The sequence below is a fragment of the Martes martes genome (assembly GCF_963455335.1).
Source record: "Martes martes genome assembly, chromosome: 8".
NCBI lineage: Eukaryota > Metazoa > Chordata > Mammalia > Carnivora > Mustelidae > Martes > Martes martes.
The window spans coordinates 7,456,436-7,484,255 of NC_137895.1; the positions used below are offsets into that span (position 1 = coordinate 7,456,436).

General features: G+C 53.2%; 1 protein-coding gene across 5 annotated transcripts; it reads right to left on the bottom strand.

Moving 5' to 3' along the window:
- On the bottom strand, nt 1–26,359 carry TEF (TEF transcription factor, PAR bZIP family member). 5 transcript variants are annotated; one of them, XM_080811255.1, is made up of 4 exons: nt 26,227–26,359; nt 10,370–10,687; nt 4,791–5,011; nt 1–3,622 (listed from the first exon to the last, which is right to left on the bottom strand). In XM_080811255.1, the coding sequence occupies exons 1-4, from the start codon at nt 26,327–26,329 to the stop codon at nt 3,407–3,409; spliced, it is 858 nt and encodes a 285-aa protein (XP_080667381.1). In that variant the 5' UTR covers nt 26,330–26,359; the 3' UTR covers nt 1–3,406. The 5 variants fall into 5 exon arrangements, with proteins under 5 accessions (XP_080667381.1, XP_080667380.1, XP_080667382.1 ...); XM_080811254.1 differs by having other exon boundaries at nt 10,370–10,702; nt 26,227–26,355; XM_080811256.1 differs by lacking the exon at nt 26,227–26,359 and adding an exon at nt 15,564–15,690.
- Nucleotides 26,360–27,820: the final 1,461 nt, after the last annotated feature.

A 27,820-nucleotide genomic window follows, 5' to 3' on the forward strand; every position in this document is an offset into this window, starting at 1 on the left:
TCTCAAAATATTTAATTTTGTTTTGAAAAGGACACATTCCCGGCTTCCCTCCCTGCCACATCACTCCAGCCCACCAGCAGCGACACATTCGCACGCACACACGCACATAAGGCCAATGGGCTACAGTCTGCTTCTGCCCTCTCTGGCTGGGAAGAAGGGCTTTCTCCTTGCCTCCTTCCCCCAGCAAGGGTACAGGGGAGAGGGGCCCGCTGGAATGCCAGCTCCCAGGGGAGGACGCAGAGCCCCACACACTCTACCACGTGCACTTAGAAAAATAAAACCAAGTGGTGTTCTGGCATGCCCAACACCGTAAGATAGCAATATCCACCTGGAAGTCATCTTTGCCATTTTCTAGAAAAATTTATTGCACTTAATTAACAGATGTTAAAGGAGCTCTGGGGTGGGGCTTTCCCACGAAAACCAGGGGTTCCTGGCCCCTTGTGTTACAGGGAGCCGAGCTCCCAGGGCCGTGGATGGAGAGCTGCCCGGCACAACGGGGCCCTCCTCTGCTGGTTCCCAGGCCTGCCACCCCGCCTCAGGCTGGAGGACTGTATGAGCTGCCTGCCCGGGGCCCCAGCAGCCCCACTCAGCAGGGCGGTGCTTACCCAGAGTCAAGGGTCCCTGCCCAGTGCCCTCCCCAACCTCAGGACCCGGACAGGCAAACCCCTTCCTTTGGCCAAGGGTAAGAGTTACCCAGGTCCTCCCCAAGGTGCTAGCCATCACGAAAGCTCTCTCTAAATATATATATTTCTATATCTAGATATACATTTATTATATGTATATTCTTTCGACATTCTAGCTCATTCATGATTTGTCTGTTCTGAGGTTGCAACGAGGCTGCCACGAAGGTGAAGACAGGGAGCTCAGGGGGGCGAGCGCTTCCCAAGCAGTCATGAACCGAAGGGAAGCCGCAGCCGTTCACACCGGCTCCCCTGGCCTCCCGTGCTCCTTAGAGATGTCACAGATCTGAGCACAGGAGCCACACTCTTTGGCTGTCAGCCCCAAGGAGGGAGTCAAGGAGACTCCCAACTCCGGACGGATACTGAGCAGGCAGCAGCCCTCTCCTGCTCCAAGCACCCGTTTCTTAGGCCTGGGAAGGAGACACGCTTTACCTGAGCGCTCCTCTTCCCCCAAATGTCAACCTTCCGTGGACCCCCCCCCTTCCTGTCCCTGTCAGGCTCCTGACTCCAAGGAGCTCTTCTGAACGAGGCCAGCAGCCCCACTCTTTCCAAGTGAGCACTTTGGGAAGAATCCAGACACCCACTGCCTGGCGGGGAGGAAAAGGGGGGCACTGAGCAGGCAGAAGGTGAGACAGAGAGGAGAGACATCAGGCCATCATTCCACCCGCTGGCGGGAGGTGGGGGGGAACATGGACACCAACCAGAGATTAAATGTCCACCCTTAAAACAAAACACAACACAACACAAACCGTATACTTTCTGGCCAAAGAAAATGAAGAGCATGTAAGCTGGAGGCTCTTCTACCAATTACAAAATGAGAACTGCCCTACTGGTGGGTAGCCAGACCAGACAGAGAGTGCCCGGGCGGGCAAGCTGCCCGGGGCAGGACACGGACATGCCGGATGCGACGGCCCTGTTGTGGTTACAATAGAGTGAGAGTGAACACGGTTTTTATAGAACCACAAAGTCAAAATTGGGAGGGAGGGGATGGCCTCCCTTGGCCTCAGGGACCCTTGTCAAGTACCCGGAAGGGCAGGTGTGCAGGTCCCTGGAGGGCCGTGGCATTCCCCTGGGGTGTGGCCCATGACCAGTGCATGGTTTCCCCCCGGTCTTAACATCTGTTAGGAAAAGTCTTTCAGGGTCAGGGCCCAGGACTCAGAGCCACCACTTTAAATAAAGCCAGTGGTAAGCATGACAAAGTGCGCCCGTCGCCTCTGACCCCTCTTTACCACAGGCTACCTGCCCTGAGCAAATAAATACACCCATCTCCAGGTGCCCCAGCTGACCACAGTGAGCAGAGGGTTCCACGGCTTTCCTCAGCGAATCTTCCAGGTACAGCCGAAGGACGACTGAGTCCGCCGACACAAGAGGAAGGAGCAGCTGTGAGGTAGTGGGGCCACAGCTGCGAGGACCTCTCCCCTCCACACGGCAGCCAGGCTCATGTGGGCGGCTGGTGTCTCCTGGGACACAGACTCAGGGGCCCCAGCCCGACCAAACGGCCCAAGAGCTGAGCTGTGACTCCTGTGGCGCCTCACCGGGTCCTGCGGGCAGACACTCCGGGCAGCTCGCATGGGGGAGAGATCCCAAAATAAGAACTGGGAAGCCCTCCTTCTGCTTTTAGGGAAAGTGGATGACTCTGGCCTGGCCCACGCTGGAGAGCAGAGCAAGAAAAAAGGGGAACTTCTTGGGAAACATGCCCCAGCTCTCCGGCCACAGTGTACGGGGCCGTGGAGGCCGGTTTTCTAAACACCATGCGAAGGGGCATCCTGGCTCCAGGAAGTTAAGCTTCCTAGCCAAGGGGTGGGGGCTTCCTTTTAAATCCAAGATCTGAGCATGGTCACTAGGTGAAAAGAAACAGCAGGTTCCAAGGCCCAGTGTGGTGGGACAAAAAAGTTTCAGGTGGCCTCCACGAGTGGCCTGGACAAGAGGAGATGAAAAGGCCTCCCTCTGCACTGTGGTCGAGACTTGGGTGACCAGCCACCCTGGGAGTCCCTCCTCCAAAGCAGATCAAACTCGGGGAGGGCCCCCAGCCAGGGCCTCCTCCCTGGCTTGCAGGCCTCGGAGCCACAGGAGAAAAGGGGTGTGGGAGCTAAGAACGGCTGGGTGCGCTTCTGCGGCAGGCCCCAGACCCACACCCCACCCCAGGCCATGCAGAGACTCTGCTCCTGTGGCCTGGCCCCCGGGGGGCCACGATGGAGGAGCTGCTTTGTCTTTCTACCTCTGAAGGAGATGGGAACGGATGTGCCTCTCAAAGACTTTCTGGGGAGGGGGAGGTGGGTGACAGACACGCCCCACCTGAAATGCGCCCCGCTACCTGAGAAGACGTTGGGCGACAAGGATCACGACTCATTCCGTGGAGACAGGCTCAGTGGCCCAGGCTGGAGACCGAGGGAGAGTCAGGGAAGCCTGAGCCCCCTGTGAAAGGAGATCTGTACCCCAGAGGTCCCCTTCCGATTCAACTGGGACATCCGAGAACAGAAACTAAGGCTGATTCACCCGTCTACGTAGATTCTCTCGCACCCCCACGGGGGAGGAGGCTGGCCCCCCAGAGAAGTCGCCACGTGCGCTGGCCATGTGATAATGAAGCTTGAACGTGAACGCTCCTGGAGCAGGTGTGCCACCATTCGACCATGACGAGTCATAAGTCTCCACGCGTGTGTGGGGTGTCAGGGAGCCCCCAGGCAGAGGTCTGAGGTGCAGGCGGCGCTGCCCGGCGGGGGCACGGGTTACAAGGGCCCGTACTTGGTCTCGTACTTGGACACGATGGTCTTGCACTTGCCCACCTCCTTGCGCAGCTCAGCCACCTCCGTCCGCAGCGCCGTGTTCTCCTTCTCCAGGAAGGCGGCCCGGATGGTGATCTGGTTCTCCTTCAGGCGCCGGGCATCCCGGGACCGTTTGGCCGCCACGTTGTTCTTCTTGCGTCTCGTCCAGTACTTCTCGTCCTGTGGGCAAGTGTCCCCCGTGGGTGTCTCCTCTCGCCCCACGAGGAAACCCAACCTTTCCCCCTCCTGCCAGCACCCTACGCCCCAGATTCCTCTTGAAACTCACCTGGTGCCACCAAGCCAAAAGCTCGGACCCCAGGGAAGGAGCTGCAAGTGCCAAGGACACCGAGGGCCCCCCCTTCCCCCAGGAAGGTGGAACAAGCAGCAAGGTCGCCGGGGGGGGGGGGATATGCAGGGGAGGAGAGGGGACTCGCTGCTCACCGGCTCTGGGCTGCTTCAGGATAAAGCACCGTCCACACCCTCGCCTCACCTCAGCATTCTGGTCACGACTAAGGGCCTGTGCCCTGCATCCAGTTCCTGGAGTTTAAATCTTGGCTCCGCCACTTCCTCGCAGGGGAACCGTGTGAGCCCCTTAGCCTCTCGCTGTTGCCTGTCCCACATCTTTATGATGCGGGACAGTAACAGCGACCGTGACACAGAGCTGTCTGGGGAGTAGACGAGTTCCCGTGTACAAGGAGCCTATGCCAGTGCCCGGCGTACAATAAGGACCACACAAATGTCCACCGTCTTCACTGTCACTGTCACTGAAGCCTCAGAAACCTCCCGAGAGGTGGCTATGGTTATTTCCGCCCCACAGATGAGGCATCTGAGGCCTGGCGAGGTCTAGGTGGCGAAATGGAGTTTGAACCCAGGTCTGCCTGATTCCAAAGCTTGGAGGAAATAGGTTCCTTGGAGTTTTCCGTAAGAAAGGACGGAAGGACTACAAAATCCTCCTCTCCCTCCCACTCTCCGAGTTCCTACAAAAGCATCAGCTTAAAAGCTGCTTGCTCCTCCCTGGGGATGGCAACATACAACCATCTTTTGTCCTTCAAAGCAAGGGCTTGTTCAACCCCAGTTCCTGTGGCCTAGTGAGCTCCTGCCTGAAGGCTGGGCCAAAGCCAGGGAAGTGGGAACATCACCACGGTGGCGGCTAGAAAAGACAGAAGCTACAGGGAGTCGTACCGGGGCCAAATGTTACCTGACTCCCTTTCTTTCTACCAACTGCTGCAGGATATGGCTCTGTGCTCTGAACTCATGCCTTCATAAACGGTGTCCACAAGGAGAGAGGGTCCTCTGCACAAAATCAAATGGGAGGCAGCACAGCCGCTCAGCTCAGATATCAGCTTACCTTCTGCTCATCGGGGACAAAGACCTTCTTGGCCTTTTTGATCATGGGCTGGGGCTTCAGATCCTCCTCTGCAAACTTGTGCTTCCGAGGGTTGAAGAGCTCCCCGCCGGGGACACTGGAGAGGACCAGGTCAGCAGGGTCAGGATTGAAGTTCACATCCACCTCCACACAGTTGGGGTCGATGGGACTGGGTGTCTCCCTCTCCTTTTCCAGGGAAGATTCTGAAAGACACAGAGGCAGGTGGTCCCGACACAGTCCACTGGACAGCAAAGGCTCATGCCCCACACCCGGATACCTGCTTGAATCTCAAGGTTGCCCCAGCCACTGCCACATGCAGGGAAGAAAAACCACCACAGCATCAGCCCCCAAGTTGGCATAAGTGATTCAACGCAAGAACACAAATATGGAAAGAATTCTTTTCTGTAGGAACAAAATGCTCAAAAGGAAACAGAGGCCCTCGAAAAAGGATTTTCCGATTGTTTTCTTCCCCCCAGAAATGTTAAGCAAAACATTAAGTCATTATACCCCCTTGACTTCCTGTGGTTTCAAGTTCTCAAATAATGAGAAACAGCTGAATTTCTCTGTGAACTATTATGGGCTAGGGACACAGACTGAACAATGAAATAGCTTCCACTTTTGAATCCCTCAAGACATATCAAAGTGCTCGTTCAGCCTTAGAACAACTCTGAAAGGCAGACAGGTGTTAACCCTATGTTATAGATAACAAAACTGAGGCTCAGAGACACAACCTGGTTGTCCCAGCATCACACAGACGGTAAGTGACCGAACGACAGTTTGAGTCTGGGTCTGGCTGACTCTGAATCCTTGTTCTTTCCCACCCTTTCTGGCTGCCACTTTGTTGTGGACATTGGATGAAAGGCACTTTCAGAATTCAAAGGTTGTGCGTTACTACAGATAAGTCATAAAAAAACAACAAAACATACCTTTGGCCTGCTCATCCAATGCTACTGGTAGAAGTACACAAAATATCCGGTCAACAGATATTTGTTAACTACCTACCATATGCCAGGAACTGTCCTTGCGAAGACAAATCAGTGCACAAACAAGTAAAAATCCTTGCCTTCGTGGAATGTTATTCAAGCGGGGGAAGGCTGACATTACACAAGATAAATTAAAAATATCTATAAGAGCGCTGGACGCCATGTGGCTGTTCGGGAGAACATTTCAGCAGGAGTGAACGTCAAATGCACTGGGATGTGCACAGGCAGGCGGCGGTATTCAAGAAACCAAGAGGCATGGGGCACCTGGGTGGCTCAGTGGGTTAAAGCCTCTGCCTTTGGCTCAGGTCATGGTCCCGGGGTCCTGGAATCGAGCCCTGCATCGGGCTCTCTGCGCAGCAGGGAGCCTGCTTCCCCCTCTCTCTCTGCCTGCCTCTCTGCCTACTTGTGATCTCTGTCAAATAAATAAATAAAATCTTAAAAAAAAAAAAAAAAAGAAACCAAGGGGCAGTCACTGTAGCTGAAGAGGAAGGATGGGAGGAAGGAGTAACAGCACAGGTCCAGAACACAACATGCAGGCCTTTTAATCCCCAGAAAGCAGTGGTTTTCAATAGGGGATGATTCTGTCCTGCCAGAGACGTGTGACCACACAGTGGCAGGGGGGAGGGGGGAGTCAGCTGGCATCTCGTGGGTAGAAGCCAGGAATGCTGCTAAACATCCTCTAATGCACAGCCCCACCCCTCCCCCCACCCCAGCAAAAAAAAATTATCTCGTCCAAATGTCACCAGTGCCGGTGACTCTGACTTTTAGCCTGAGATGGGGGCAGCCACTGGAGGATTCTGAGCAGACAGGTGACCTGACGGTTTTTCATTGGCTTGTGTGCATAAACTCAGTGGCTCCTCTTAGAGAGGGTTAATTACAAAAAGGGCTGGACATAAGGAGAGCGAATGACCAGGGACCCACATGGTAAGGGTGGGAAGGCCGCAGCTGCCAAATCCTACACCCACAAGCCAAACAGCCAGGGGGCCAGAGCCCGACAAGCGGGACTCCCACACCCTGCTGGGACGAGTAGCCACGGCCACAGCCACTTTGTACGTTGTGTGGCGGAACCGACAAAGGCTGAACGTCTACGTGTCTGATGACCCAGCCCCACGGAAGTGCACAGATGTATTTACCAAAGGACACGCATGTAAATGACCACGGCAGGGCTGTGCATAACTTAAAACTGGAAATGCCTCAAACGCCCATGAGCCACAGAATGGAGAAACGTGGTATGATCAGACGATGGAGTCATTCAAGCGAGTGAAATGAACAAACTGCTATAGGTATGAGATAAATTTCCTCGCAAATTTGAGGAAAAGCAGCTAGACGGAGGGGGAACTCTCCTTTCGTTTCTACCATGTGTACGGTTCTTCAGTATAAAACTTACTTTACCTGTATTGTTGTTTTCTTCTGCCACAGAGTACTCCATAAGTATTTTTTATAAATATATAATTTATATGTGTGTTATAATGCTAGCTATAGGCACCTATAAATATCAGACTATGAACATAATTATAATAGGCAAAACAAACAAAATATATAAGATATACATATATACAATTAATATACAATTCCGTGCACCTTTGGTGATGGAGATAAGGAGTGATTACCTCTGGGTAGTCATGACTGAATTGGGGATCACAGGGGATTTCTGGGACGCCAACAGTGTTCTATATCCCGATTTGTGTGGTAGTTACATGGGTGGGTTCACTCTGTGAGGATTCGCTGGGCTGTGAAATGGGAACGTTTGTATGCCCAAAGTTTCATTAAGAAGGCTTACTTAGAAACAAAATCAGGTCACCTGGCTGACTCAGTTGGTTGAACTTGTGACTCTTGGTTTTGGCTCAGGTCATGATGTCAGGGTCGTGGAACCGAGCCCCACGTCGGGCTCCGCGCTCGGCTCAGAGTCTGCTTGAGATTCTCTCTTTCCCTCTCCCTCTGTCCGGGGGCCCCCTCCCAATACTCTCTCTAAAATAAATACATAAATCTTAAAACAACAACAATGTATCAGAGGCAAACACCACCTTGGGCAAATTGCCTGAGGCATAAAATGAGGACTCATTTCCAGCTCTGCCCCCTACCCACACACGGACCCGGCCTTCTGGGACAAGCTGATGAGCACAGAAATGAGCGGCCCTCAAACAAGAATTCAGCTGGAAATCAGCTGAAGTCTTTAGATCTAATCAGTTTACAGGAAAAAAAAACAAAAACAAAAAAAAAAAAACAAGGGGCAGAGGAACATGTGAAATGGCACTACAGGGATACAGACAGAAAAATCCAGCGTGTGCGAAACTCTACAGGACCAATGACTCAGTGTCTTCAACAAATGAATCGCAAAGAAAAAAAGGAGAGGGGATCCCAAAGTTTACAGAAGATTTAAGAGACATAACTAAATGAGATCTGTGCGTCTTGTTTGGATCCTGATTCGAACAAACTGTAAAACAGTAACTTTTTTTTTTTTACAGATATATTTATTTGAGAGAGAGAGAGAGTGGGTGTGTGCACATGGGGTGGGCAGAGAGAGAATCTCAAGCAGACTCCCCAGTAAGCACAGAGCCTCATGTGGGGCTTGATCTCATAACTCTCAGATCATGCCCTGTGCTAGAATCAAGAGTCAGACACTTTTTTTTTTTTTTTAAAGAGTCAGACACTTAACTGACTGAGCCACCCAGGTGCCCCTCTAAACAGTAACATTTCTGAGACAACTTTTTGGAAATTTGAAAGCTTATGGATATATTGTCAATTTCTTATGTAAAACTGGTAGTTTCGTTACACTTTTTACATTTTACATACATACTGAAATATGTACAGATGAAATTACATAGTATCTAGGATTTTATTTTATTTATTTCTTAAAGATTTTATTTATTTACTTTTTTTTTTTTTAAGATTTTACTTATTTATTTGACAGAGACAGAGAAAGCACAGGCAGGGGGAGTAGCAGAGGGAGAGGGAGAAGCAGGCTCTCTGCAGAGCAGGGAGCCCAATGTGGGGCTCAATCCCAGAACCCTGGGATCATGACCCGAGCCAAAGGCAGACACTTAACCATCTGTGCTACCCAGGCGCCCCAAAGCTTTTATTTACTTATTTAAGAAAGAGAGGGAAAAAGTGCACACGAGCAGGGGGCAGGGAGGGGCAGAGGGAGAGGGAGAAGCAGGCTTCCCACTGAGCAGGGAGCCCAATTCAGGGCTCTATCCCAGGACACTGAGATCATGACCTGAGCCAAAGGCAGTCGCTTAACTGACTGAGTCCACCAGGAGTCCCTAGGATTTGATTTTAAATAATGAGGTGAGAGACTGGGAGAGGTTATGGAATATAAGATTGATTATGAGTTAAGAATTAGGAAAGGTTGAGTGATGGTTACATGAGGGCTCATACAGTAATCTCTTACTTTTGTATTTGAAAGTGCTTCCATAATAAGATGTTAAATAATAAAACTAGAGCATGAGAATTCCTTGGGGGTGGGTCCCTTGGGTTCCAACACCAGCTCCTGGGATCCTTCTTGGGAGCCATCAGCCTGTGTGTGCCTGTAACTGAGCCTGCAAAAAACTTTGTAGGGCCCCCAGAGACAGCGGCCATGCCTCCTCTGAAGGGTTCATGCCTAGGAGGCATAAAAACCAACTCACCACCCACCACTTTACAAGAAGTACAACAGAAGGGGCGCCTGGGTGGCTCAGTGGGTTAAAGCCTCTGCCTTCGGCTCAGGTCATCATCCCAGGGTCCTGGGATCAAGCCCCGCATTGGGCTTTCTGCTCGGCAGGGAGCCTGCCTCCCCCTCTCTCTGTGCCTGCCCCTCTGCCTCCTTGTGATTTCTGTCTGTCAAATAAATAAAAAAAAATCTTTAGGAAAAAAAAAAAAGTCCAACAGAAGAGAGACGAGAGAATAAAGAGTCCCGGAGATCATGTTTGTGCTGGTAGCAGGACAGTGCCTAAGCAGTACCTGGCTGTGCGGTAAGGCATCCTGGCTGCTTTCACTACCTACCAGCTGTGTGACCCTGGGCAAGTTACTTCTAGTTTCCTCACCTGCAAAACAGGTATTAGAGTATCAACCTCGTAAGGTTCTTGTGAGGATTATGCGTTAATGCCTGCCACGGAACAAGCGCTAAATAAATGTTAGCTACTAACATTTATTTCATGTTAACGAAATAAATAAATGGTTTACTTATTATTTATTTAACTAAATAAATGGTACTACTACTACCACTATTATTATTATTACTATTACTACCGCCTGAGCTTGCCAGGAAGCTTTGGCAGAGCGCATGTGGAGTGAAAGAGCAGAGCTGAAGAACCGCAGCACGGGATCTCCATCCTGAAAAGCCTCGGCCTTCAAGGGCTCACTCCACGGGCCCAGACACCTGCAGCACACCGGCCCACGGCAAGGCCCCAACTGTGCTGTGGCTGCTCTTTTCGTCTCCAGCCCCAGGGACTGTGCTCCAGGGCGGGGTGCAGAGGCTTTCTCCACGCTGCAGGCCCACCAGGACCTCCTCTGAGAGAAAGGCCTCACCGGGTGTGCGCACTCAGTGGTCCTCGGCGGGAAGCGGGCTTCTCCGCACGGGCCAGGTGGCCAGGCACCCACCTGTGCTGGACGCGGTCTCCGAGGGCTGAAAGACAGCCGTGGAGGAGGATGGCGGGGATGCCGTGGAAGAGCTGGCCGACTCCTTCCCTTCCAGCTCGGCCACAGGCAGCAGCAGGTTCTGGGCCAGATGGGTGGGGCTGGCGGGGATGCCGTTCTCCAGCAGGAACTCATCCAGGTCCATGTACTCCAGGTGGAACGACTCGCCGTCGTAAGGGATGGTCTTGTCCCAAATGGGCGGCATGAGGGAGGCTGAGACGGCCATGGTGCTGGCTGCCGCAGCCTCGTCTTCCTCCAGCTTTTCCTTCCCCTTTTCTTTATCTGCAGACACAAAATCTGTGATGAGACATCACACAAGAGGGTCATTCAGTCTCAGGAGGCGAGCTGTGGGCCTCTCGGAGTCAGCTGTGGGCTGACTCCTCTCCACCTGAGCCCCAATCCAGACCATCAATTTCAAGAGCTCGCTCTGCTCTCCAGTGATAACCTGCTGTTTGACCGAGGCCCACAGGTCTCCTTCAGACATGGCTGCATGGCCTTGCCCAGGTCTGGCCTTCCCAGAATGTTCTCCACAAGTTCTGGGGTCTAATGTGGTCCCAAGATTAGTTCAAAATAGGCTTTGGCATGGGCATCTACAGGAGAGAGGCTTCAGGGAGGAAATGGAGTTTCTGATATCTTAATAATATTTTAGGAAAGGATATTTTAGGATTCTTCAGACCAAGAACTTTGGTGTTCTGTCCTGTTCCCTCCAGCCAGGCTTCTCCACAGTAACCTAGCCTTGGGCTTGAACCCCAGCTTTGCCACCCACTCGCTGTGGTGTGTGATTTTAGCCATGTTACTTAACCTCTCCCAGCCTCGGTGTCCTCCACTATAGATAAGGATAAAGTAGCCCCTTTGGTGAAGACGAGAGATAACATTTTTTTGAAAGATTTTTATTGGGGCACCTGGGTGGCTCAGCGGGTTAAAGCCTCTGCCTTCGGCTCTGGTCATGATCCCAGGGTCCTGGGATGGAGCCCTGCATCGGGCTCTCTGCTCTGCGGGGAGCCTGCTTCCTCCTCTCTCTCTGCCTGCCTCTCTGCCTACTTGTGATCTCTGTCTGCAAATAAATAAATAAAATCTTTAAAAAATGATTTTTATTTATTTTTTATTCGAAGATTTTATTTATTTATTTGACAGACACAGATCACAAGTAGACAGAGAGGCAGGTGGGGGGGTGGAGGCAGGCTCCCTGCCGAACAGAGAGCCCGATGCAGGGCTCGATCCCAGGACCCTGGGATTATGACCTGAGCCGAAGGCAGAGGCTTTAACCCACTGAGCCAACCAGGCGCCCCTTAAGATTTTTATTTTCAAGTCATCTCTATACCCAATGCGGGGTTCGAACTTAACGACCCCGAGATCAAGATTCACATGTTCCATCGACTCAGCCAGCCAGGTGTGCCCCTAGAGACAACATTTGAAAGTGCCTTGTGTGGTTCCTGGCACACAGCAGGCATTTGCTCTTCCTGTGAGCTCGCTGAGGGCAGGGACTATATCTGATTAATTTCTACATCTCAAGGACCACGACGGGAGCCAGCTGAGGGAAAATGTGCATACTGAATGAAAAATGCTGGGTTTGCAAACTGACTCCCTTTAGGTTTACTGGATAGAGAGGGCCTGGAGCTGTCTTTTCAGGACCTTTTTCGGAGCAACCATTTCAAGAGACCGTTATCCCTGAATAAGCAGAGAAGACTGAAGGCAGGTTTTCTGGGAAGAAGGATGGGGTGGAGCTGAAGAAGAAAAGCTTATTAAAAAAAAAAAAAAAAAAGCTTGTTCCCATTCATAGCAAAACTAATCAATTAGTGGGGACCGGTACATACCTAATTGTCTCAGCCCAAAAGCTATGTACAGAGGTATGTAAGAAAGGGCAAATTAAGAAAAAAAGATGAAAGAAATGTGACATGGTTAGAAGGAAATCAAAGTGACAGGGAGGCTAATCAGGGAATCAAGAGATAAAATCATGACAAGTTCATAATGGGCTTTCAAATTGAGGGAGACAACTTTGAACTCTGGATTCTGAAGTGAAAAAGAGAAATCAAATATGATTATGTTGGAAATAAACCAGTCATGCATGGCCTCCTAGACCACAGTCAGCCAAAAATCAGCCTGTTGGTCCAATAAAAATGGACACACCCAGTGTGTTAAAAAGGTGGAGGTTCTGACAAACAGAATTTGGTCATGGCTTCTAACCTGAATTGTTGCAACTGCCTTCTGTACCAAGCTTTGGTTTAAAACCAGATGGGAAGTAAGAAAGCCCATCTTTGGTGGGGTGGGTGGGCCAGATATCCTCCTTGTTCTCCTCTGAGATACTGACCCTACATTCTATTCAGAAGCGACTGTGACCCATGTCGGTGGGATCATGGGGATCAGAGGAGGCAGGAAAAGGGAACAGAAAAACAGCCATACTGAAGGACAAGTAACAGTAAGTTCCAAGTTTTATCTGGTGTAAGCAATTAAACAAATATATTTTTAAAATTTTTATTCTCTTATTTTAATTTCTTTTAAAAATTTATTTATTTTTAAAGATTTATTTATTTTACAGATTTTATTTATTTATTTGACAGAGAAACAGACAGCAAGAGAGGGAACACAAGCAGGGGGATTGGGAGAGGGAGAAGCAGATTTTCCACCAAGCATGGAGCCCAATGCAGGGCTTGATCCCAGGACCTTGGGATCATGACCAGAGCCAAAGAGAGATGCTTAACAACTAAGCCACCCAGGCACCCCAAGATTTATTTATTTTAGAGAGAGAAAGAGAGCACCAGCAGGAGGGGCAGAGGTGGAGGGAGAGAGAATTTCAAGCAGACAGCACCCTGCGTGCCGAGCCCGACGCCAGGCTCGACTGCAGGACCCTGAGATCATGACCTCAGCTGAAACCAAAAGTCACATGCTTAACCGACTGCACCACCCAGGCACCCCTAAATTTATTTTTAAGTAAGCTCTACACCCGACGTCGGGCTTGAACGCAAGATTCCAAGATCAAGAGTTGAGTGTTCTATTGACTGAGCCAGTCACACAACCCAAGAATATTTTAAATCAGTGTTTTCCTAATTTTTTATAAATTACAATCGGAGTTTTAATTATAGGAGATGGTAAAGGACTAGGTCCATCACAGAGGTCACAGGGATGGGTAGCAGTGGATGCCAGGGATACGGTAAAAAGCACCAGACCAGGCAGAGAGCTGTAAGGCCTAGCTAGGTGACCTTGAGGAAGCATCCTCACCTTCTGAGCCTCAGCTTTTCTCACCTGGGAAGTGGGGATAATATCTTACAGGATCGCTACAAAAGACTAAATAGATTATGTCAAAGTGCTTTGTAAGCATTATGCAAATGTAAGGTAGAATTACTGTTTTCCATGGTTGCTGCTTGGTAATCTTGAATAAGAACCTGAGAGATGTGTACACCTGTCTCAGTGGCTTGTCTCATCCCCACATCTGGAACAAAGCACTGCCTTCAAAACAAAGAAAAGGGTCTGTGGACATGAGGTTCCAAAGCAAGAGGGGAGAGCCTGGCCTTACCTGATGTGCGTAAGCTATTTATAACTCAACAGTGGCAGCCCCAGAGATGGCAACCTCAGAACGCATCCCGGAAACGAAGAGAAACAGCATTTTTAAAAAGAAAAGTAATTCCTCAAAAAAGGCAATTCACAGAAGGCTTACTCCTTCCCAAATCCTGAACGACACTGATGGTTCTTAGAAATGCAAAGATCTCAGATGGAAAGCATACCTCCGTGCACCTAAACCCTCACAATAGGTGGCACTCCTCCTGTGCCCCGAACCTCCCGTCCTCAGTCCAAAAAATAGAGCCAAACCTGCTTTCCACACAGGCTCCAGGGACCTCTGTGGCCTAGGAAACAAGTAGCAGCCCAGCTCTGCTACAGTGGCCCCAAAGTCTAGGGTCAGCCCCAAACAAGCGGGTGAAGGCGCCACAGCGGCCTTATTCTGACACTCCTCCCTCTACCTGCCTCGTCCCAACCTCTCCCTGGGAAGGCGCCTCACATCCCTTCTCCTGACACCCCTCCCCCACCTCAGCAGCAGAGCAAATCTCCTGTGTGCACCCAGTAGCTGGGGATACGCACACGCAGGGATGAAGAGAGGTCCTCCTCCCAGGTGCAGGAAGTCCACATACAAAGACAATCTGCCACCATATATCAGCGCTCCTCAAACTTTAGTGGACTTTGGAATCACAGAAGTGGGGTGCTCCTTCAAATGCAGATACCTGTGCCAGCAGCCGCAAATTCGGGGGCGAAGGGTGGGGCCCAGGAACCAGCATTTTAAACTAGCATCCCAAGTGATTCTGATGCCGGCATCCCCAGAGAAGGCGCCCTGGAGCATCCTTTAAGGGGGAGCCTCGACCCCCACCGGCCTCCCCAGTAACCCCTACACACGTCGCGCGCGCCGGGAGGCTGCCCGAATGAACCTCCTCAATGCGACCCCCACCTCACCTCCTCCCTCCAGCCCCTTCCCCGCCAGCCCCCATCTGACCTAGCCTCTCTCCAGTCGGCCCGACCTTCTCTTCCCACCTCCCTCGCCTCGCCCTCCAGGCCCCTCCGCAGGACAACTACACCCTGACCTCCGACCTGCCCGGCCCCGCCCTCGCAAGGCCCCGCCCCTGCAGAAACCCCGCCCCCAGGCGCGCGCGGACCCCCTCCCCTCACCGAGGCGCGCCTCCCGCGGGGGGTTCTCCATCAGCTTCTTCAGGACCAGGGGGAAGGAACCCGGCAGGCCCCTCTCCCCAGCTGCGCGCCCCGGTCCCGGGCCCGGCCCCGCCTGCGGCTCCACAGGCGGCTTCTTTCCGCCGCCCGCGTCCGACATCGTGCCCCGCGCTCTGCTCGCGCGCCTCGCCTCCCCCGCCCGCCCCCCGAGATGGGCCAGAGCCGTGCGACCCGCAGCAGCTGCCGACACGGGCAGCTACTGCGCAGGCGCCCAGCGGCACCCCCACCTCCCTCCATCCCTACCCCGCCTGCGGACAGGCTCTGGCATATTAATTATTCATGAGGCCAGGCCAGCTTCCCCGGATCGCGGCTTCGGATTGGCCCACCCTGTAAGGAGGGCAGGCGCAACCTTCCGGGCCGTGATTGGTTAGGCCGCTGGGGTTAGCGCGGCACGTGCGGGGCCAGGTGAGGAGCAACGCCGGAGACCCCGCCCCGTCCGCCCCTGTGTCACCTGATTGGCGCCTGCAGGAGTCAGCGTCATGGGCTCTCTTCGACAGCAGCCCCTTTCCCTCAACCCGCGGTTTCACCTTCGCCTCCCTCTTCATAGCCCCCGCCCTCCTCCCTGACCACCGCAGCCGTTCCCCCTTCCCTCTCATTGCAATCTCGCCACCTCCCGGACGCGCCCCTGAAAGGAAGCGGGGCTGGGCGTGGCCAGGCCGGCCGGGGGAACCTATCAAATCGCCCGCTGGAGCCGCGCGGCCGTCCCCCCGCGGATCACGTGGAGCCGCAGCCGAGTCTAGTGGGAAGAGGGGAGGGAGAAGAGGAGGAAGGCGCGGTGCAGCCAATGGAGGGCGGGGGCGGGGCCGGGGCGGCGCACGAGGCGTAGCACGTGCGGAGCTGCGGCGGGGAGGAGGGGGGCGGCCCTTTTTGTTCCGGGGACTCTGCCCGGGGTCGTGGGACGGGAACGCAAAACCCAGCGCGCACCCCTCCTCCTCCGCGACCCAGAGGTTGGCTGAGGGCAAGGCGTCAGACGGCGACCTGCCCTGCCCGTTGGGTTGGCGCGAGCTAGCTTGGTCGCTGCTGCGGGGGGTGGGGGGGCAGGAGGGGGTGTCAGGTTCCCCACGGATCCCGGTTTCTGGTGCGGGTGTGGCAGCCAGATAAACACTAGCGTGGAGGGAGCATTCTTGAGCCCCGCGGGTGGAGAGAAAGGGCCGGCCCTGCGCTAGGGCCCGGGTACAAGCTTCCTTCCTCCCACTTAACTAGCTTATGACCTTGGGAAAGTCCAGTGGCTTCACTTGCGCCTGCTTCCTCATCCATAAAATGAAGGGGTTGGGCTAATCTGTAAAATCCTGAACAGCTCTGCAATTCTGTTCCTCTCTAGGACTTTCCCTTCCTTCTCCTAGGGAAAAACGAAACAACAAAATTCCTTTCCACAGGGTACCGATTACACACTTTGTGGGTGAACGTCCTCTTAAAACACAAATACTCCTAGGAATGCCTCCGGAAACCTGTAAAAGTGTAAAATGTGAGCGGGTACACAAATGGCGGAGGCAGTAGAGGAAGCTAATCCCAAAGAGCACCCAGAACTTTGTACCTTATTAGAGCATAAATCACATTCTGCTTTGCCCCGGAACAGTACTCAACTCTCCCTGTCTAAACTCCCTGGCTGGGGTTAGGGAGGGGCTTTGGCCTGTTTATCTGGTTTCTCACCGAGGAGCCTGGGCCATCCAGTAGTCAGGTTGGGGAATGACAGAGTGCTGTCCTTGGAGCCTGGTGTAGGTGCATGACCGACGACAGCCTGCCTGAAAGCTGTCCAGCTGATGCAATCAGAATTTTGCTGGGAGTTGAGGAGGAAAAATTGCACACACACCCCCCCCCCGCCCCTTACCCTGCTCTGGACACCTGGGTGGCTCAGTATGGTTAAGTGGCTGCCCTCAGCTCAGGTCATGATCCTGGAGTCCTAGGATCAAGTCCCGCTTTGGGCTCCTTGCTCAGCAGGGAGCCTGCTTCTCCCTGTGCTTGTGCTTGTGTTCTCTTTCTCTCTCTGACAAATAAATAAAATCTTTAAAAAAAAAAAAAAAAAGGAAGAAGAAGAAGAAGAAGTTGGGCCCCTAAGCAGGCCTGGAAAACGAGAACTTTGAAGGGATTCTGGGAGATGGCTGGGACAGGGTGATGGCATCTGACTTCAAATTCAAGTTGCTACTGCTATGTGCATTACACTTTGGTGGCCTGCTGGCTCATACCTCCAGCCAATTGCTTCACATCTCCAGGCCGCCTTTCCTGGTATATCAAACGGAGGTAGGACAGGGTCTACCTTTGGGGTATCCGTAAGCCAATGCACTATACAATTGTAAACCTGCAACAGATGGTAGTTTTCATAATTTTACTAAAACTCATGGGCACAAATCCGCTGCCTGTGGTGGATGCTGATTCTGTTTAGTAGAATACTAAATTGTGGACAGAAAATCTGTTGACTTGTTCGTGGGAATTATGTACGTGGCTAAACAAAGATATCTTTAGGGGGTGCCTGGCTGGCTCAGCTGGAGGAGCATGGGACATCCACATTGGATGTAGAGATTACTTAAAAATAAAATCTTAAGGGGCACCTGGGTGGTTCAGTCATCAAGCATCTGCCTTTAGCTCAGGTCATGATCCCAGTGTCCTGGGATCAAGCCCCAAGTTGAGCTCCCTACCCAGCAGGAGGCCTACTTCTCCCTCTCCTACTCTCCCTGCTTGTGTTCCCTCTCTTGCTGTCACTTTTCCCGTCAAATAAATAAAATCTTTTTAAAAAATAAATAAAATCTTTTTTTTTTTTAAAGGTATCTTTATGGGGCGCCTGGGTGGCTCAGTGGGTTAAAGCCTCTGCCTTCGGCTCAGGTCGTGATCCCGGAGTCCTGGGATCGAGCCCCACATCGGGCTCTCTGCTCCGCGGAGAGCCTGCTTCCCCCCCTCCTCTCTGTCTGCCTCTCTGCCTACTTGTGATCTCTGTCTGTCAAGTAAATAAATAAAATATTTAAAAAAAAACACTAAAAAAAAAGGTATCTTTAGGAGACACTGACCTAGAGGTTTTCAGAAACAAATTTCAAAGTGTTAAAAAAAAAATTCAAAGGGTAGCCCGAGGAAATTATCACGAACCCTTTTGAAAAATGGCTGGTTTGGGGCACCTGGGTGGCTCAGTGGGTTGAGCCTCTGCCTTCAGCTCGGGTCATGGTCCTGGTGTCCTGCGATCGAGCCCCGCGTTGGGCTCTCTGCTGAGCAGGGAACCTGCTTCCCTTTCTCTCTCTCTGCCTGCCTCTCTGCCTACTTGTGATCTCTGTCTGTCAAATAAATAAATACAATCTTTAAAAAAAAAATGGCTGGTTTGGCCATGGTGAGACTTGTTGTATTAGAGTTAAATGTCTATTTTCTTGGCTAATATGACATTATTGAAGGGGAAAACAATTTTCAAGGTATTAGAGGAGGATTTGCGGTCATTTAACAGTGGAAAGTTATAACATTTGTTTAGAACAGGGGTGGGTATAGTAGGACGGAATAAAGATTCAGATTTCTTTGTAAGCTACAGTTATCCAAAAGGCATAATGCCAACTCCATTTACTACCCATCCTGGAGCAACTTAACGTAACAGGTGAGTGACACTTGTGAGAAGCAAGACAAGCAGGTGGGGACTTTAAAACTCAGTTTTGAGGGGCTCCTGGGTGGCTCAGTCAGTGAAGTGTCTGACTTCGGCTCAGGTCATGATCCGGGGGTCCTGGGATCGAGCCCTGCATGGGGCTCCCTGCTCAGGAGGGCGTCTCCTTCTCCCTCTCTCTCTGCCCCTCCACCTGCTTGTGCTCTCTCTCTCAAATAAATAAATAAAATCTTAAAAAAAATAAAACTTAGTTTTGATTCCATTCTCTTTTCATGTCCTGACACTCCCCAGTAAGGTTGTTTTTTTTTTTTCTTTCTTTTCTCCTGGATAACCACAGGGTAAATGGTGTGTCACAAACACTGCGGGAACATTACAAACATGTCCTTTCTCGTGCTTGCTTGCAAGCTAGGAGCTTAGCTACGTTGTGGGCTGGCAGCATGCAGCAGCACCACCCTGGAGGTGGGGTGAGAGCCCTTACACTTCGGGCTTCCTTCTCCAGCTGACAGGAGAACCGTAATAGCTTCTGTCTACCCTGTTTCCTGTCAATCAGTAAAGTGGTACCAATAGCCTCACCTCACCCCTTCTCAGAGAGGAGGAACAGATGTTGTGAGAATTAGGTGATTTCCATAGTGTGTGTGAGCCCTACGAAGGAAAAAACTCCAGAAAAAGAACATGTCAGGGGCACCTGGGGGCTCCGTTTTTGAGCGACTGCCTTCGGCTCAGGTCATGATCCCGGGGTCCTGGGATCGAGCCCCGCATCGGGCTCCCTGCTCAGCGGGGATTCTGCTGCTCCCTCTCTCTCTCCCCCTGCTTGTGTTCCCTCTCTGGCTATGTCACTTCTGTCAAATAAATAAACTCTTTTTAAAAAAAAACAACCAAGAATATGTCATTACACGGTTAAGACTGTAAAGGTGTGAAGTGTTACCTCAGTGTTCTTTCGTGGTGGGTTTTCAATGCAGTGACTTTTTTTTTTTTTTTTAAGATTTATTTATTTATTTGAGAGAGAGAGAGAGAGAGAGACAAGCAGGGGGAGTGGAAGAGGGAGAAACAGGCTTCCTGCCGGTCGGCTTTACCGACTGAGCCAGCCAGGCGCCCCGCTGCAGTGGCTTTTTGAGGGAAGCATGGTTCCGGGGGGCAGCGGTTGAATTGTGGACTTGGGGGCAGGCCTGGGTTGGGTGGCCCCTCAACTGGTGACTAGCCATGGCCTTGACATGGCCTTGGGCAAGTGACTTCTCCTAAGCCTCCTATTTGTCTCTCAGAAACCGAGGTGGATGTGCTTACCTCAGAGAGCGGTTATGCGGATAATGTGTGAGAAGCGACCTCAAGTGCCTGCCTGAACGGTGAATGTCATGGAGTGGGTGGGCCTCCGCACTTCCCCTTCCTTCAGGTTGTGTCAGGTCAGGAGTAAAATTATTCCGGGAGGCTGAGTTCTAGTTTCAAAGCTACAGCAGAGCACGGATGTGAAATGTCCCTTTTCCAGAGCTAGACTGGCTTTAAATTCTCTTTAGTGTTTCAGAAACCTGCTAACCAACCCCAATTAAAAATGTCATTGAGGGTTGCCTGGGTGGCTCGGTTAAGCATCAGTCAGATTTGATCTCAGCTCAGGTCTTGATCTCAGGGTCGTGAGTTCAAGTCCCCCGTTGAGCTCCACACTGGGCATGGAGCCTACTTAAAAAAAAAAAAAAAAAAAGAAACTTACTAAAAAAAAAAACTTAATTGAGCATATGCAGAACAAGTGCCTTTCATTAAGCCATGATGCCATTCAGAGTATTATTATTTAAATTTGGATTTCAGAGGAGCTACAACTCCAGCCCAGGAGCCTTTGGCCAGATAGTCCCACAAAGATCCATTTGGCCACAGAGTCGGCATCCAGTAGGACAGCACCTCTTCCAGTCTTCTGACTTTACGGAGCATGGTGTGTGTAGGTAAGAGCAGGACAGTGAGAAGGCTTCCATCGAGCTCTCAACAAAGCCCATTTATCTGTGGGCCTCGCCCAATGCAGGAGAGCACGAAACTTGGTTCAGGGTAGTAACTCAGTAAATATTTGTTGGCTCCCTTTGTTGGCAGGGCTGGTAGGAAGGTTGACAAAATCCTTCAGAGCCAAGTCCTATACATTTGGAACGTTATTAACACGAAATCACAGCCACTGTGTTGATTCACAGCGGAACCTGGAATAACAAATGTGAGCCACCCGTGACGGCAAGTCCCCAGCACAAGCCTGGCCCATAGCTCGCATACCTGTGGCCTCGGAGTTCTGGGCTGTGGTTTGTACCTTGGTCTCAGTGTGTTCTAGGGGAGAAGTGGTGGGTGGAGCTCTTCACTAACTTCTGCCCATCTCTTCAGTACGAGTTTCCTGTTTGGCTCGCCTCTTTTCCACTCCCAGGGTTCGGATTACAGATGGAGAGCTGCCCCAAGAGTGCCATTTCCAGAGAAGCCATCACCTCCAACGTCTGCCACGTCTCAACAGCCACTGACAACCATGGTTTCTCCGGGGAACGCTGCGTTGATGGTGCTGTGGTAGGGTGTGGGCTCTGGAGTCAGACCATCTGGGTTTAATTCCTACTTTGACTACTTCCCTAACTGTGTGACCTTGGGCAAGTTACTTAGCTTCTCTGTGCCTGAATGTCGAAGGCAAACAATTCAGGCACGCTGCCGAGAACCGCGCTTGGCACCTAGCAAGTGCTCTGTGGAAGTTCACTCTGTCTAATTGCATTTTGGGTTGTTCTGGGAACATTCCTCCCCACCTGCTGCTTCCCCAAGAATAGTGGGGGCGGGGGTGGGGTGAGGACTTGCAGGCAGGGATAGGACAGCTTCGCTCTTCTTTCGGATCTTCGAGGCCCTGCAGGTTCTCCCCTCTGCGGGTCTCTCCAGCCTCACCTCTTCCTTCTCTCCACCTTGCTCACCTTTGACAGCCACGGTGGCCTTTTATTGCTCAAATATGTGTCTTTCCCGACCCAGGAAAGGGCCTTTGCAGGTGCTGTTCCCTCAGCCTGAAAGTTCTCGGTGTTGCTCACTCTCCCTCACTCTCTGGGCCTCTGTCCCAATATCGCCCCCTCAGAGAGGATGGCCCTGACCCTCCTCACGGCTGACTGCCTGTCTCTCCCCACCGGAAGGCAAACACAGGTGAGGGGGCAGTGTTTGGGTCATTCACCGCCCCCAGCCACAAGTGCCGCAAACACTCAGTAAGCGATCGGATGACTGAAGAGCTCTTGGGGAATCCGGTGGGAGAGGAGGAGCCTGGCAGCGGGCAGAGCTGGGCTGGAAGCCTTGATAAGTGTATGGCCCTCCCTTTCGTGAGCATTCCGTCTCCTCATTATGGAATGGCTAATCATAAGGCCCTTGCAAAGCCACTTCACAAATGGTAATGAAAACGCTCACACTCAAGGAACCGGTGGCTCTTAGAATCGGGATTCATTCCTGTGGCAGCCTAGCCTTGGGTCAGGCTCATAACCTGGGCGAGGGGCAGCCTGTCAGTTTCGGACACAGCTGTCAGTTTCCCCGCACTCCACAGGAACGAACTGATCGTTTCAGGGATCCGCGATGGTGGGGAAACAAGTAGGAAAGAAGGCTCCGAGTCCTAACGTGGGAGCCAAGAAGAGAGGCTGGTCCACACCCTGGCCCGGAGGGCAGCTGATCCCTCTGGGTGCATTTCCTCCCCATTTAGGAGCAGTCGGATTAAAGGAGCTAACATGCCCGGTAACGCTGAAGACACCCCCACCCCCACCCGCGCCCTCCTTTTCCCTGAAAGCAAACTTCACACTTTCTCAGTTTCTCTCCGGTTCCGCCAGGCTGGGAATGGAGGCAACCACATGGACCTTTCCTGAGGCCAAGCTCAGGACAGCCCAGGCTGCAATGAGTCTGGTTTTTGGCCGGCTTAACTGAGTCCTCCAAGGGGAGGATGCCCAGGCCCTTCTCGCGCACCCCTGACTCTGCCCTAGCGTTATTCAGCCCCTGCTCTGGTCAGCTCGGCGGGCACAGGGGTGGGGGTGTGTGTGTGCAGACAATGGCACCACGCCCCGGGAGCCTCAGCACGTGTTTCCAAGGAGACAGCCGTGTGTGTGTGTGTGTGTGTGTGTGTGTGTACCCACAGATTGCAACACCCAGTTCTTTCAAGGAGAATATCGGCGGGAAGGAGGGTGGAAAGCGGAGAAGGGAGGGTCAGATTACAAATATGATGTTGGTGGAAGGCGCAGAATCCCAGGCCCAGTGGCTTTGTCTCTCATGGGGAAAACAGTGTAGGACTTTACAGTTTGCAAAGGGTTTCCTCGTAGGGTAAGTCATCGAATCCTAGCAATACACCCATGAAGCAGGCATGCTTTGTACCTTGTACAGGTTGGGCATGGGGACATGTCAAGGATGCCCTGCTGGGTGGCTCACAAGGGATTCTAGCCAGAAGCTCTCTGAGGCGGGTACCCTGCCTGCCCCACTCCGAGTGAGGGCCTTGTTCAACCTCTGGGTGTGGGTTCCTGCCGCACGGCTCCCTGCAAAAGAGGCCTGAGCGGCCAAAGCTGGCAGAAAAGTTGGGGGCCAGCCTCAGAGCAGCTGAGGCCCCACACGTTGACGGAAGGATAGGGTATAAAGATCTAACAGTGTGGTTGAGAGAAGCAGGGTCTTTCCAGAAGCTGGAGAAGAAGGTGAGAAAATGTGCAACAGAACAGAATCACCTCTTGGAAGAGGATCCCCTGGAGAAGGGGCAGCAGTGGAAACACGAATCATCCTCAGGAATGAGGAACCAGAGACAGAGGGGAAACTGAGTCAGGACTCGGGGTCCAGACACCCTCTTTCACCGGACATGATTTGTCTGCCCTCAGGAAAATCAGTCCAACTGGTGACCAGAGTGAAGGACCACCAGGTGGCCATTGTGACCTGAAGCCAAGGGAGGCTCCCGTCTGGTCAGCTCTGCTAGAGAAAGTCGGCTTGATTAGGGGGACCAGAAAGAAGTGGAGGTCTGCGCAGGCTGCTGAGGGGAGATCCAGGGGGCTACAAGAGGGAGAGAGGCTGGAACTCAGGGAGCATCTCTGAACTAGAACCCGGAGGGAGACGCGTCAGGGAGAGCAGGGGCTCGTGAGAGCGCACCTGGGATTTCGCACACTCTGCATGGCTTGCTTCTAAAATTCCTTCACACGGGACCCAAGATACCCTCTGCAGGTGACCCAAACGTGTGCTGAGGCAATCACTGGGCTGGAGAAAGTGGGGAGTTTGTAAACAGGCCTCAGTCTCCTGTGCAGAAACCACCCCTTTCACACCAAAGCAGAAGGTGACCAATCCTGAGGACAGGCCTGCTTTCTGGGGGCAACAAGCTGTTTCTCTCGTCTTCTTCCCATTCAGGTCAGACGCCAGGGTCGGGGGACCCAGGGAGAGAGACCTTATAAAGCACTTGCTACATGACTGCTGGAAATTCTAATTCTGTGTAGTATATGTATTTTCTTTTTTAACCAAGGGATATTGGTTTTCAGGTAGATACATTTATTTTTATAAAAGATATGGAGAGGGATACCTGGCTGGCTCAGTCGGTGGGACATGCAATTCTTGACCTCAGGGTTGTGAGTTGGAGCCCCACCTTGAGTGCAGAGATTACTTAAAGATAAAATCATTAAAAAAAAAAAGAAGAAGAAGCTGTGGAAAGTCTCGTAGCTTTGAAAAGCCGTGATGGTGGGTTGGCAGCAGGCATGAGTGAGGTCTTTGTGGGGTACAGTAACCCCTTTAGCTCTTCAACCTTTATCCCCTCATCTTATCTACACATTGGCATCTGTCATTCCCATGGGACCTCATGCTTCTGACCCTCAGTAAGACGCCACATGGAGACGTGATAAGAGGTGGCATGGGGCTCTGGTTCATGACCCTTGGACCAACCCAGCCATACCAGACAAACTGATCTTCAGTCAGACCTTGCCAGCTCTTGGAGAGGCTCTGCCTGAGAACCTGGGCGAGTCCCCTCAGTTGCTGGACCCCGATTTTGCCCACCCACAGTAAGTAGCAGGGACTTTCCGGCTGGTCCCAGGGACCAGCTGGGAGCCCGCGGCCAGAAGCTGCTGCCACATTTCAAAAGCTTTGTTATCCTGGTCCAAGGAGCAGCACCCCGAATCACCCCAGAACCCTTTTCTGTCCAGCTGAGAGCTGTCCCTGCAGAGCTACTGGCCACCAGCTGGTCTCTGTGCATGCGCCGGGCCATCCCGAGACACCCTCCCTTCCTTGAGTGCCTGGAGCGAAAAGGACACCTTTAGCCTTCGGGAGGACTTCTAACTTCACCCACCCACACGGCTCTTCAGAGATGCTAAGAAGTCAGCTGCGGCTTCTCTGCCAGGCTAGGCTGAGGGTCCCCTGAGAAGATGGCTTTCTCCTGGTGAGCAGCTGGGGCCTGAGGCTACAAAGGCATAGGAACTGCTTCTAGGATCCCTGCCTCTGGGGGGTGGCCCGACTGTCCCAGCCTTCAAACCACAGGGTGTGGTCTGAGGGGCCTGGGCCCAGAGCTCTGTGAGAGAGCCCGCAGGGACGGTGCCCTGAGCTCGGGGGGCCACCTTCCCCTGCTCGGGCAGCGCCTCCTCCCTCCCCAAGGGATAAGAAAGAGGGCAGGGCCTGTGGTGTCTGTCCTCCAGCTCCAGAGTTTGGGAACGGCTAAGAGTCCTTTGGAAGGAAGTCCTGCGGGGACAACCAGGCTCTGGTGATGAGACAGACACAGCAGGATGAGCGAGAGCCTGAGAAAGCTTCCCCGACGGGACACGTGGGGCTCCCAAGTGAGACTCCCGCAGCCGAGGACAGCCGGGCGCCTTTAAAGGTGCATGTGGATTTTGAGCCCTGAGGACCCGGGTGTGAGCCCCTGACATTTAGAACAGAAGAGATTTGGAGATTTATGTATCAGGAGGGAGCATTCTGAGCCGGCCGGCCCCCAAGTCTGGCCGGGGGCTTGTTTTTCAGGGCAGAACTCAGGAGACACCTGGTGCGGGCTCTGGCCCTCTGTCCACGGCCTCCTCCGTGGGCTCCCCGGCCCCGTGTTTGCCTGTGTCTCCTAGGAACCGGGGCTGCGAGCCTGTGGTCCTGTTACATAACAGCTTCCATCCCATCCAGGGGTTCAGCCCTCCAGCGAGCGGGAGCTGAAGCAGGCGAACGGAGGAAGGAGGAAGGGCTCTTCTCCAGACACGGGAGACGGCCCAGATCCACAGACTCCGCCAGTCCGCCGCCACCCCAACACGCAGAGGGAGGGAACTTAATCAACAGTCAGCCTTCAGCGCATTGTCCCAGCAGGGCGCTCTGGTCCTGCCCTCGCCCCACGTGAGCACGGCACCTGTCACTGGCCCCACGCTGGCCACAGCTTCCCAAAGCTAGCAGGCCCAGGAGGCGGCCCCTGAGTGGCAGGGACGCTCCCCACTGTGTCCCTCTCTGCACCCAGCCCTGCTCCTGCCCAGGGAGGGGCCGGGGGCAGACCCCGGCCGGGGACCCTCCCCAGCTCGGAGATGCCCGTCCTGCCACCGTGCCTGTGACTGCCCCCCTCCGCCCCCGCTCCAGGGTACCCGGGCAGACGGCCAACGCAGGCCACCCCCGTTCCTACCTGTCCTCTTCTCTGGCCAAGGCAGAGAGTGCTCCAGCAGGGACTTGAGGACCTCAGGCATGTCCATGGCAGGGGCCACTCCAATCCGGTCGCAGCTCGACATGGCCCGGCAGGAGGTGCTTGCTCGGGGGAGTTCAGAAGCAGCTAGAGAGGCAGGAGCTGGCCCGGGAGCCGCAGGCTCTGGAGGCGGGCGGGGCGGGAGCCTGAGGCAGCCAATGGGCAGTAGAGGCCCCGGCCCACCCGTCCACCCCCGGCTCGGCCACCCGCCAGCTCCGGCTGCAGCCAGGCCTTCCCTTCCCGCTGCCTGGCAGGGCGGGCCTGGCCCTGCGCCAGCCGCAGCACGTGGAGCCCCCGCGCCAATCCTCTGACGGAGAGCCCGGCCTGTTATCTAACTTTGCAAAGGGAAGTTCTCCCCCAGGCTGGGAGCCATAACCAGGGCCTGCCAGGTGAGAGCAGTGAGATGGCTCCACGCCCACAGCGAGCGTGCACTGCACACTCAGGCACACTCGGCGGGGGTGGGGGGTGGGGGGCGGGTGCTGGTGGCCCAGTGCCGTAGAGGGCAGGGCGGGCCTTGGGGATCAGTGTGGGCCAGGACCTGACACCCTGCACCTAAGGACATACTCTGTGCTAGCGCACACCCGTACAGGAAGGGGCCTCACGCATGTACCTGCAAGCCTGTGAGCCTCGAGGGGCGTTGGCATGCTTCGGCGCTGACACCTGTATGCAAGGCACGCGTGTCCTGCAAGGCACGGGGGTTTGCACGGGGTGTGGGTAAGTGGGACTTGGCACCATCTGCAGAGCCTGAAGCTTGCTCTCCTAAAAGAAGGGAGGAAAGCTGCAGTCTGGGATTCCTTTAGTCTTCCGGGGAGGGGAGCAGAGGCAGGTGCCCGGCAGACCAGCCCTGGGTGGGCAGGCAGAACAGGCACCCCCGAGAGGGAGCAGCTCTGCAAACCCGGCTTAGCCTCCTCTTGGGTGATGTCCTGCTTCCCAGCCCATCCTGCGGACCTTGGTGGCAATAGGCTGTTTGCTCTCTGTCCCTCTCACCAAGACCTCGGTCTCTGTGGTCCCCAGGCCACCTGAATGTGTGGTCAAAGCCAAGGTTCGGCATGCCCCCCTCCAGCGAAGACTGACATCAGACTTGGCTGGTGGGGTGGGGGTGGGGGGATGGTGTCAGGCTCTTGATTCTGCCACACACCGATGTGGCATCTTGAACAAGCCGCCGGGCTCTTCTGGATCTCAGTTCCCAATCTCCTCGGTGTTGTGACCTCTGAAGCTCCTTTCAGCTCTGTTTCCATGTCTCTGACACTCCAAACTGGATGCAATAAGCACTTGGTTCCCTCCATGTAGATGATTTCTAGAGCTTTCCAAAACGCTCCTTCGTATAGAAGCAAAAATTCTCCAGGAGCCTCTCTGGATGCTCCCCTCCCCAACAGCCCTGTGCCTGTCCTCTGATCACCCTCCCTTCTTTCCTACTAGCCCTCCCCCAACTATGCTCTTTCCCCCAATTAATTACAAATTAATTTCAAGTTTTGAATACAAAAATCATTATACGGCGCAAAGCTCAACACTTTTGATTTCTACTCCTGTCCTTCCT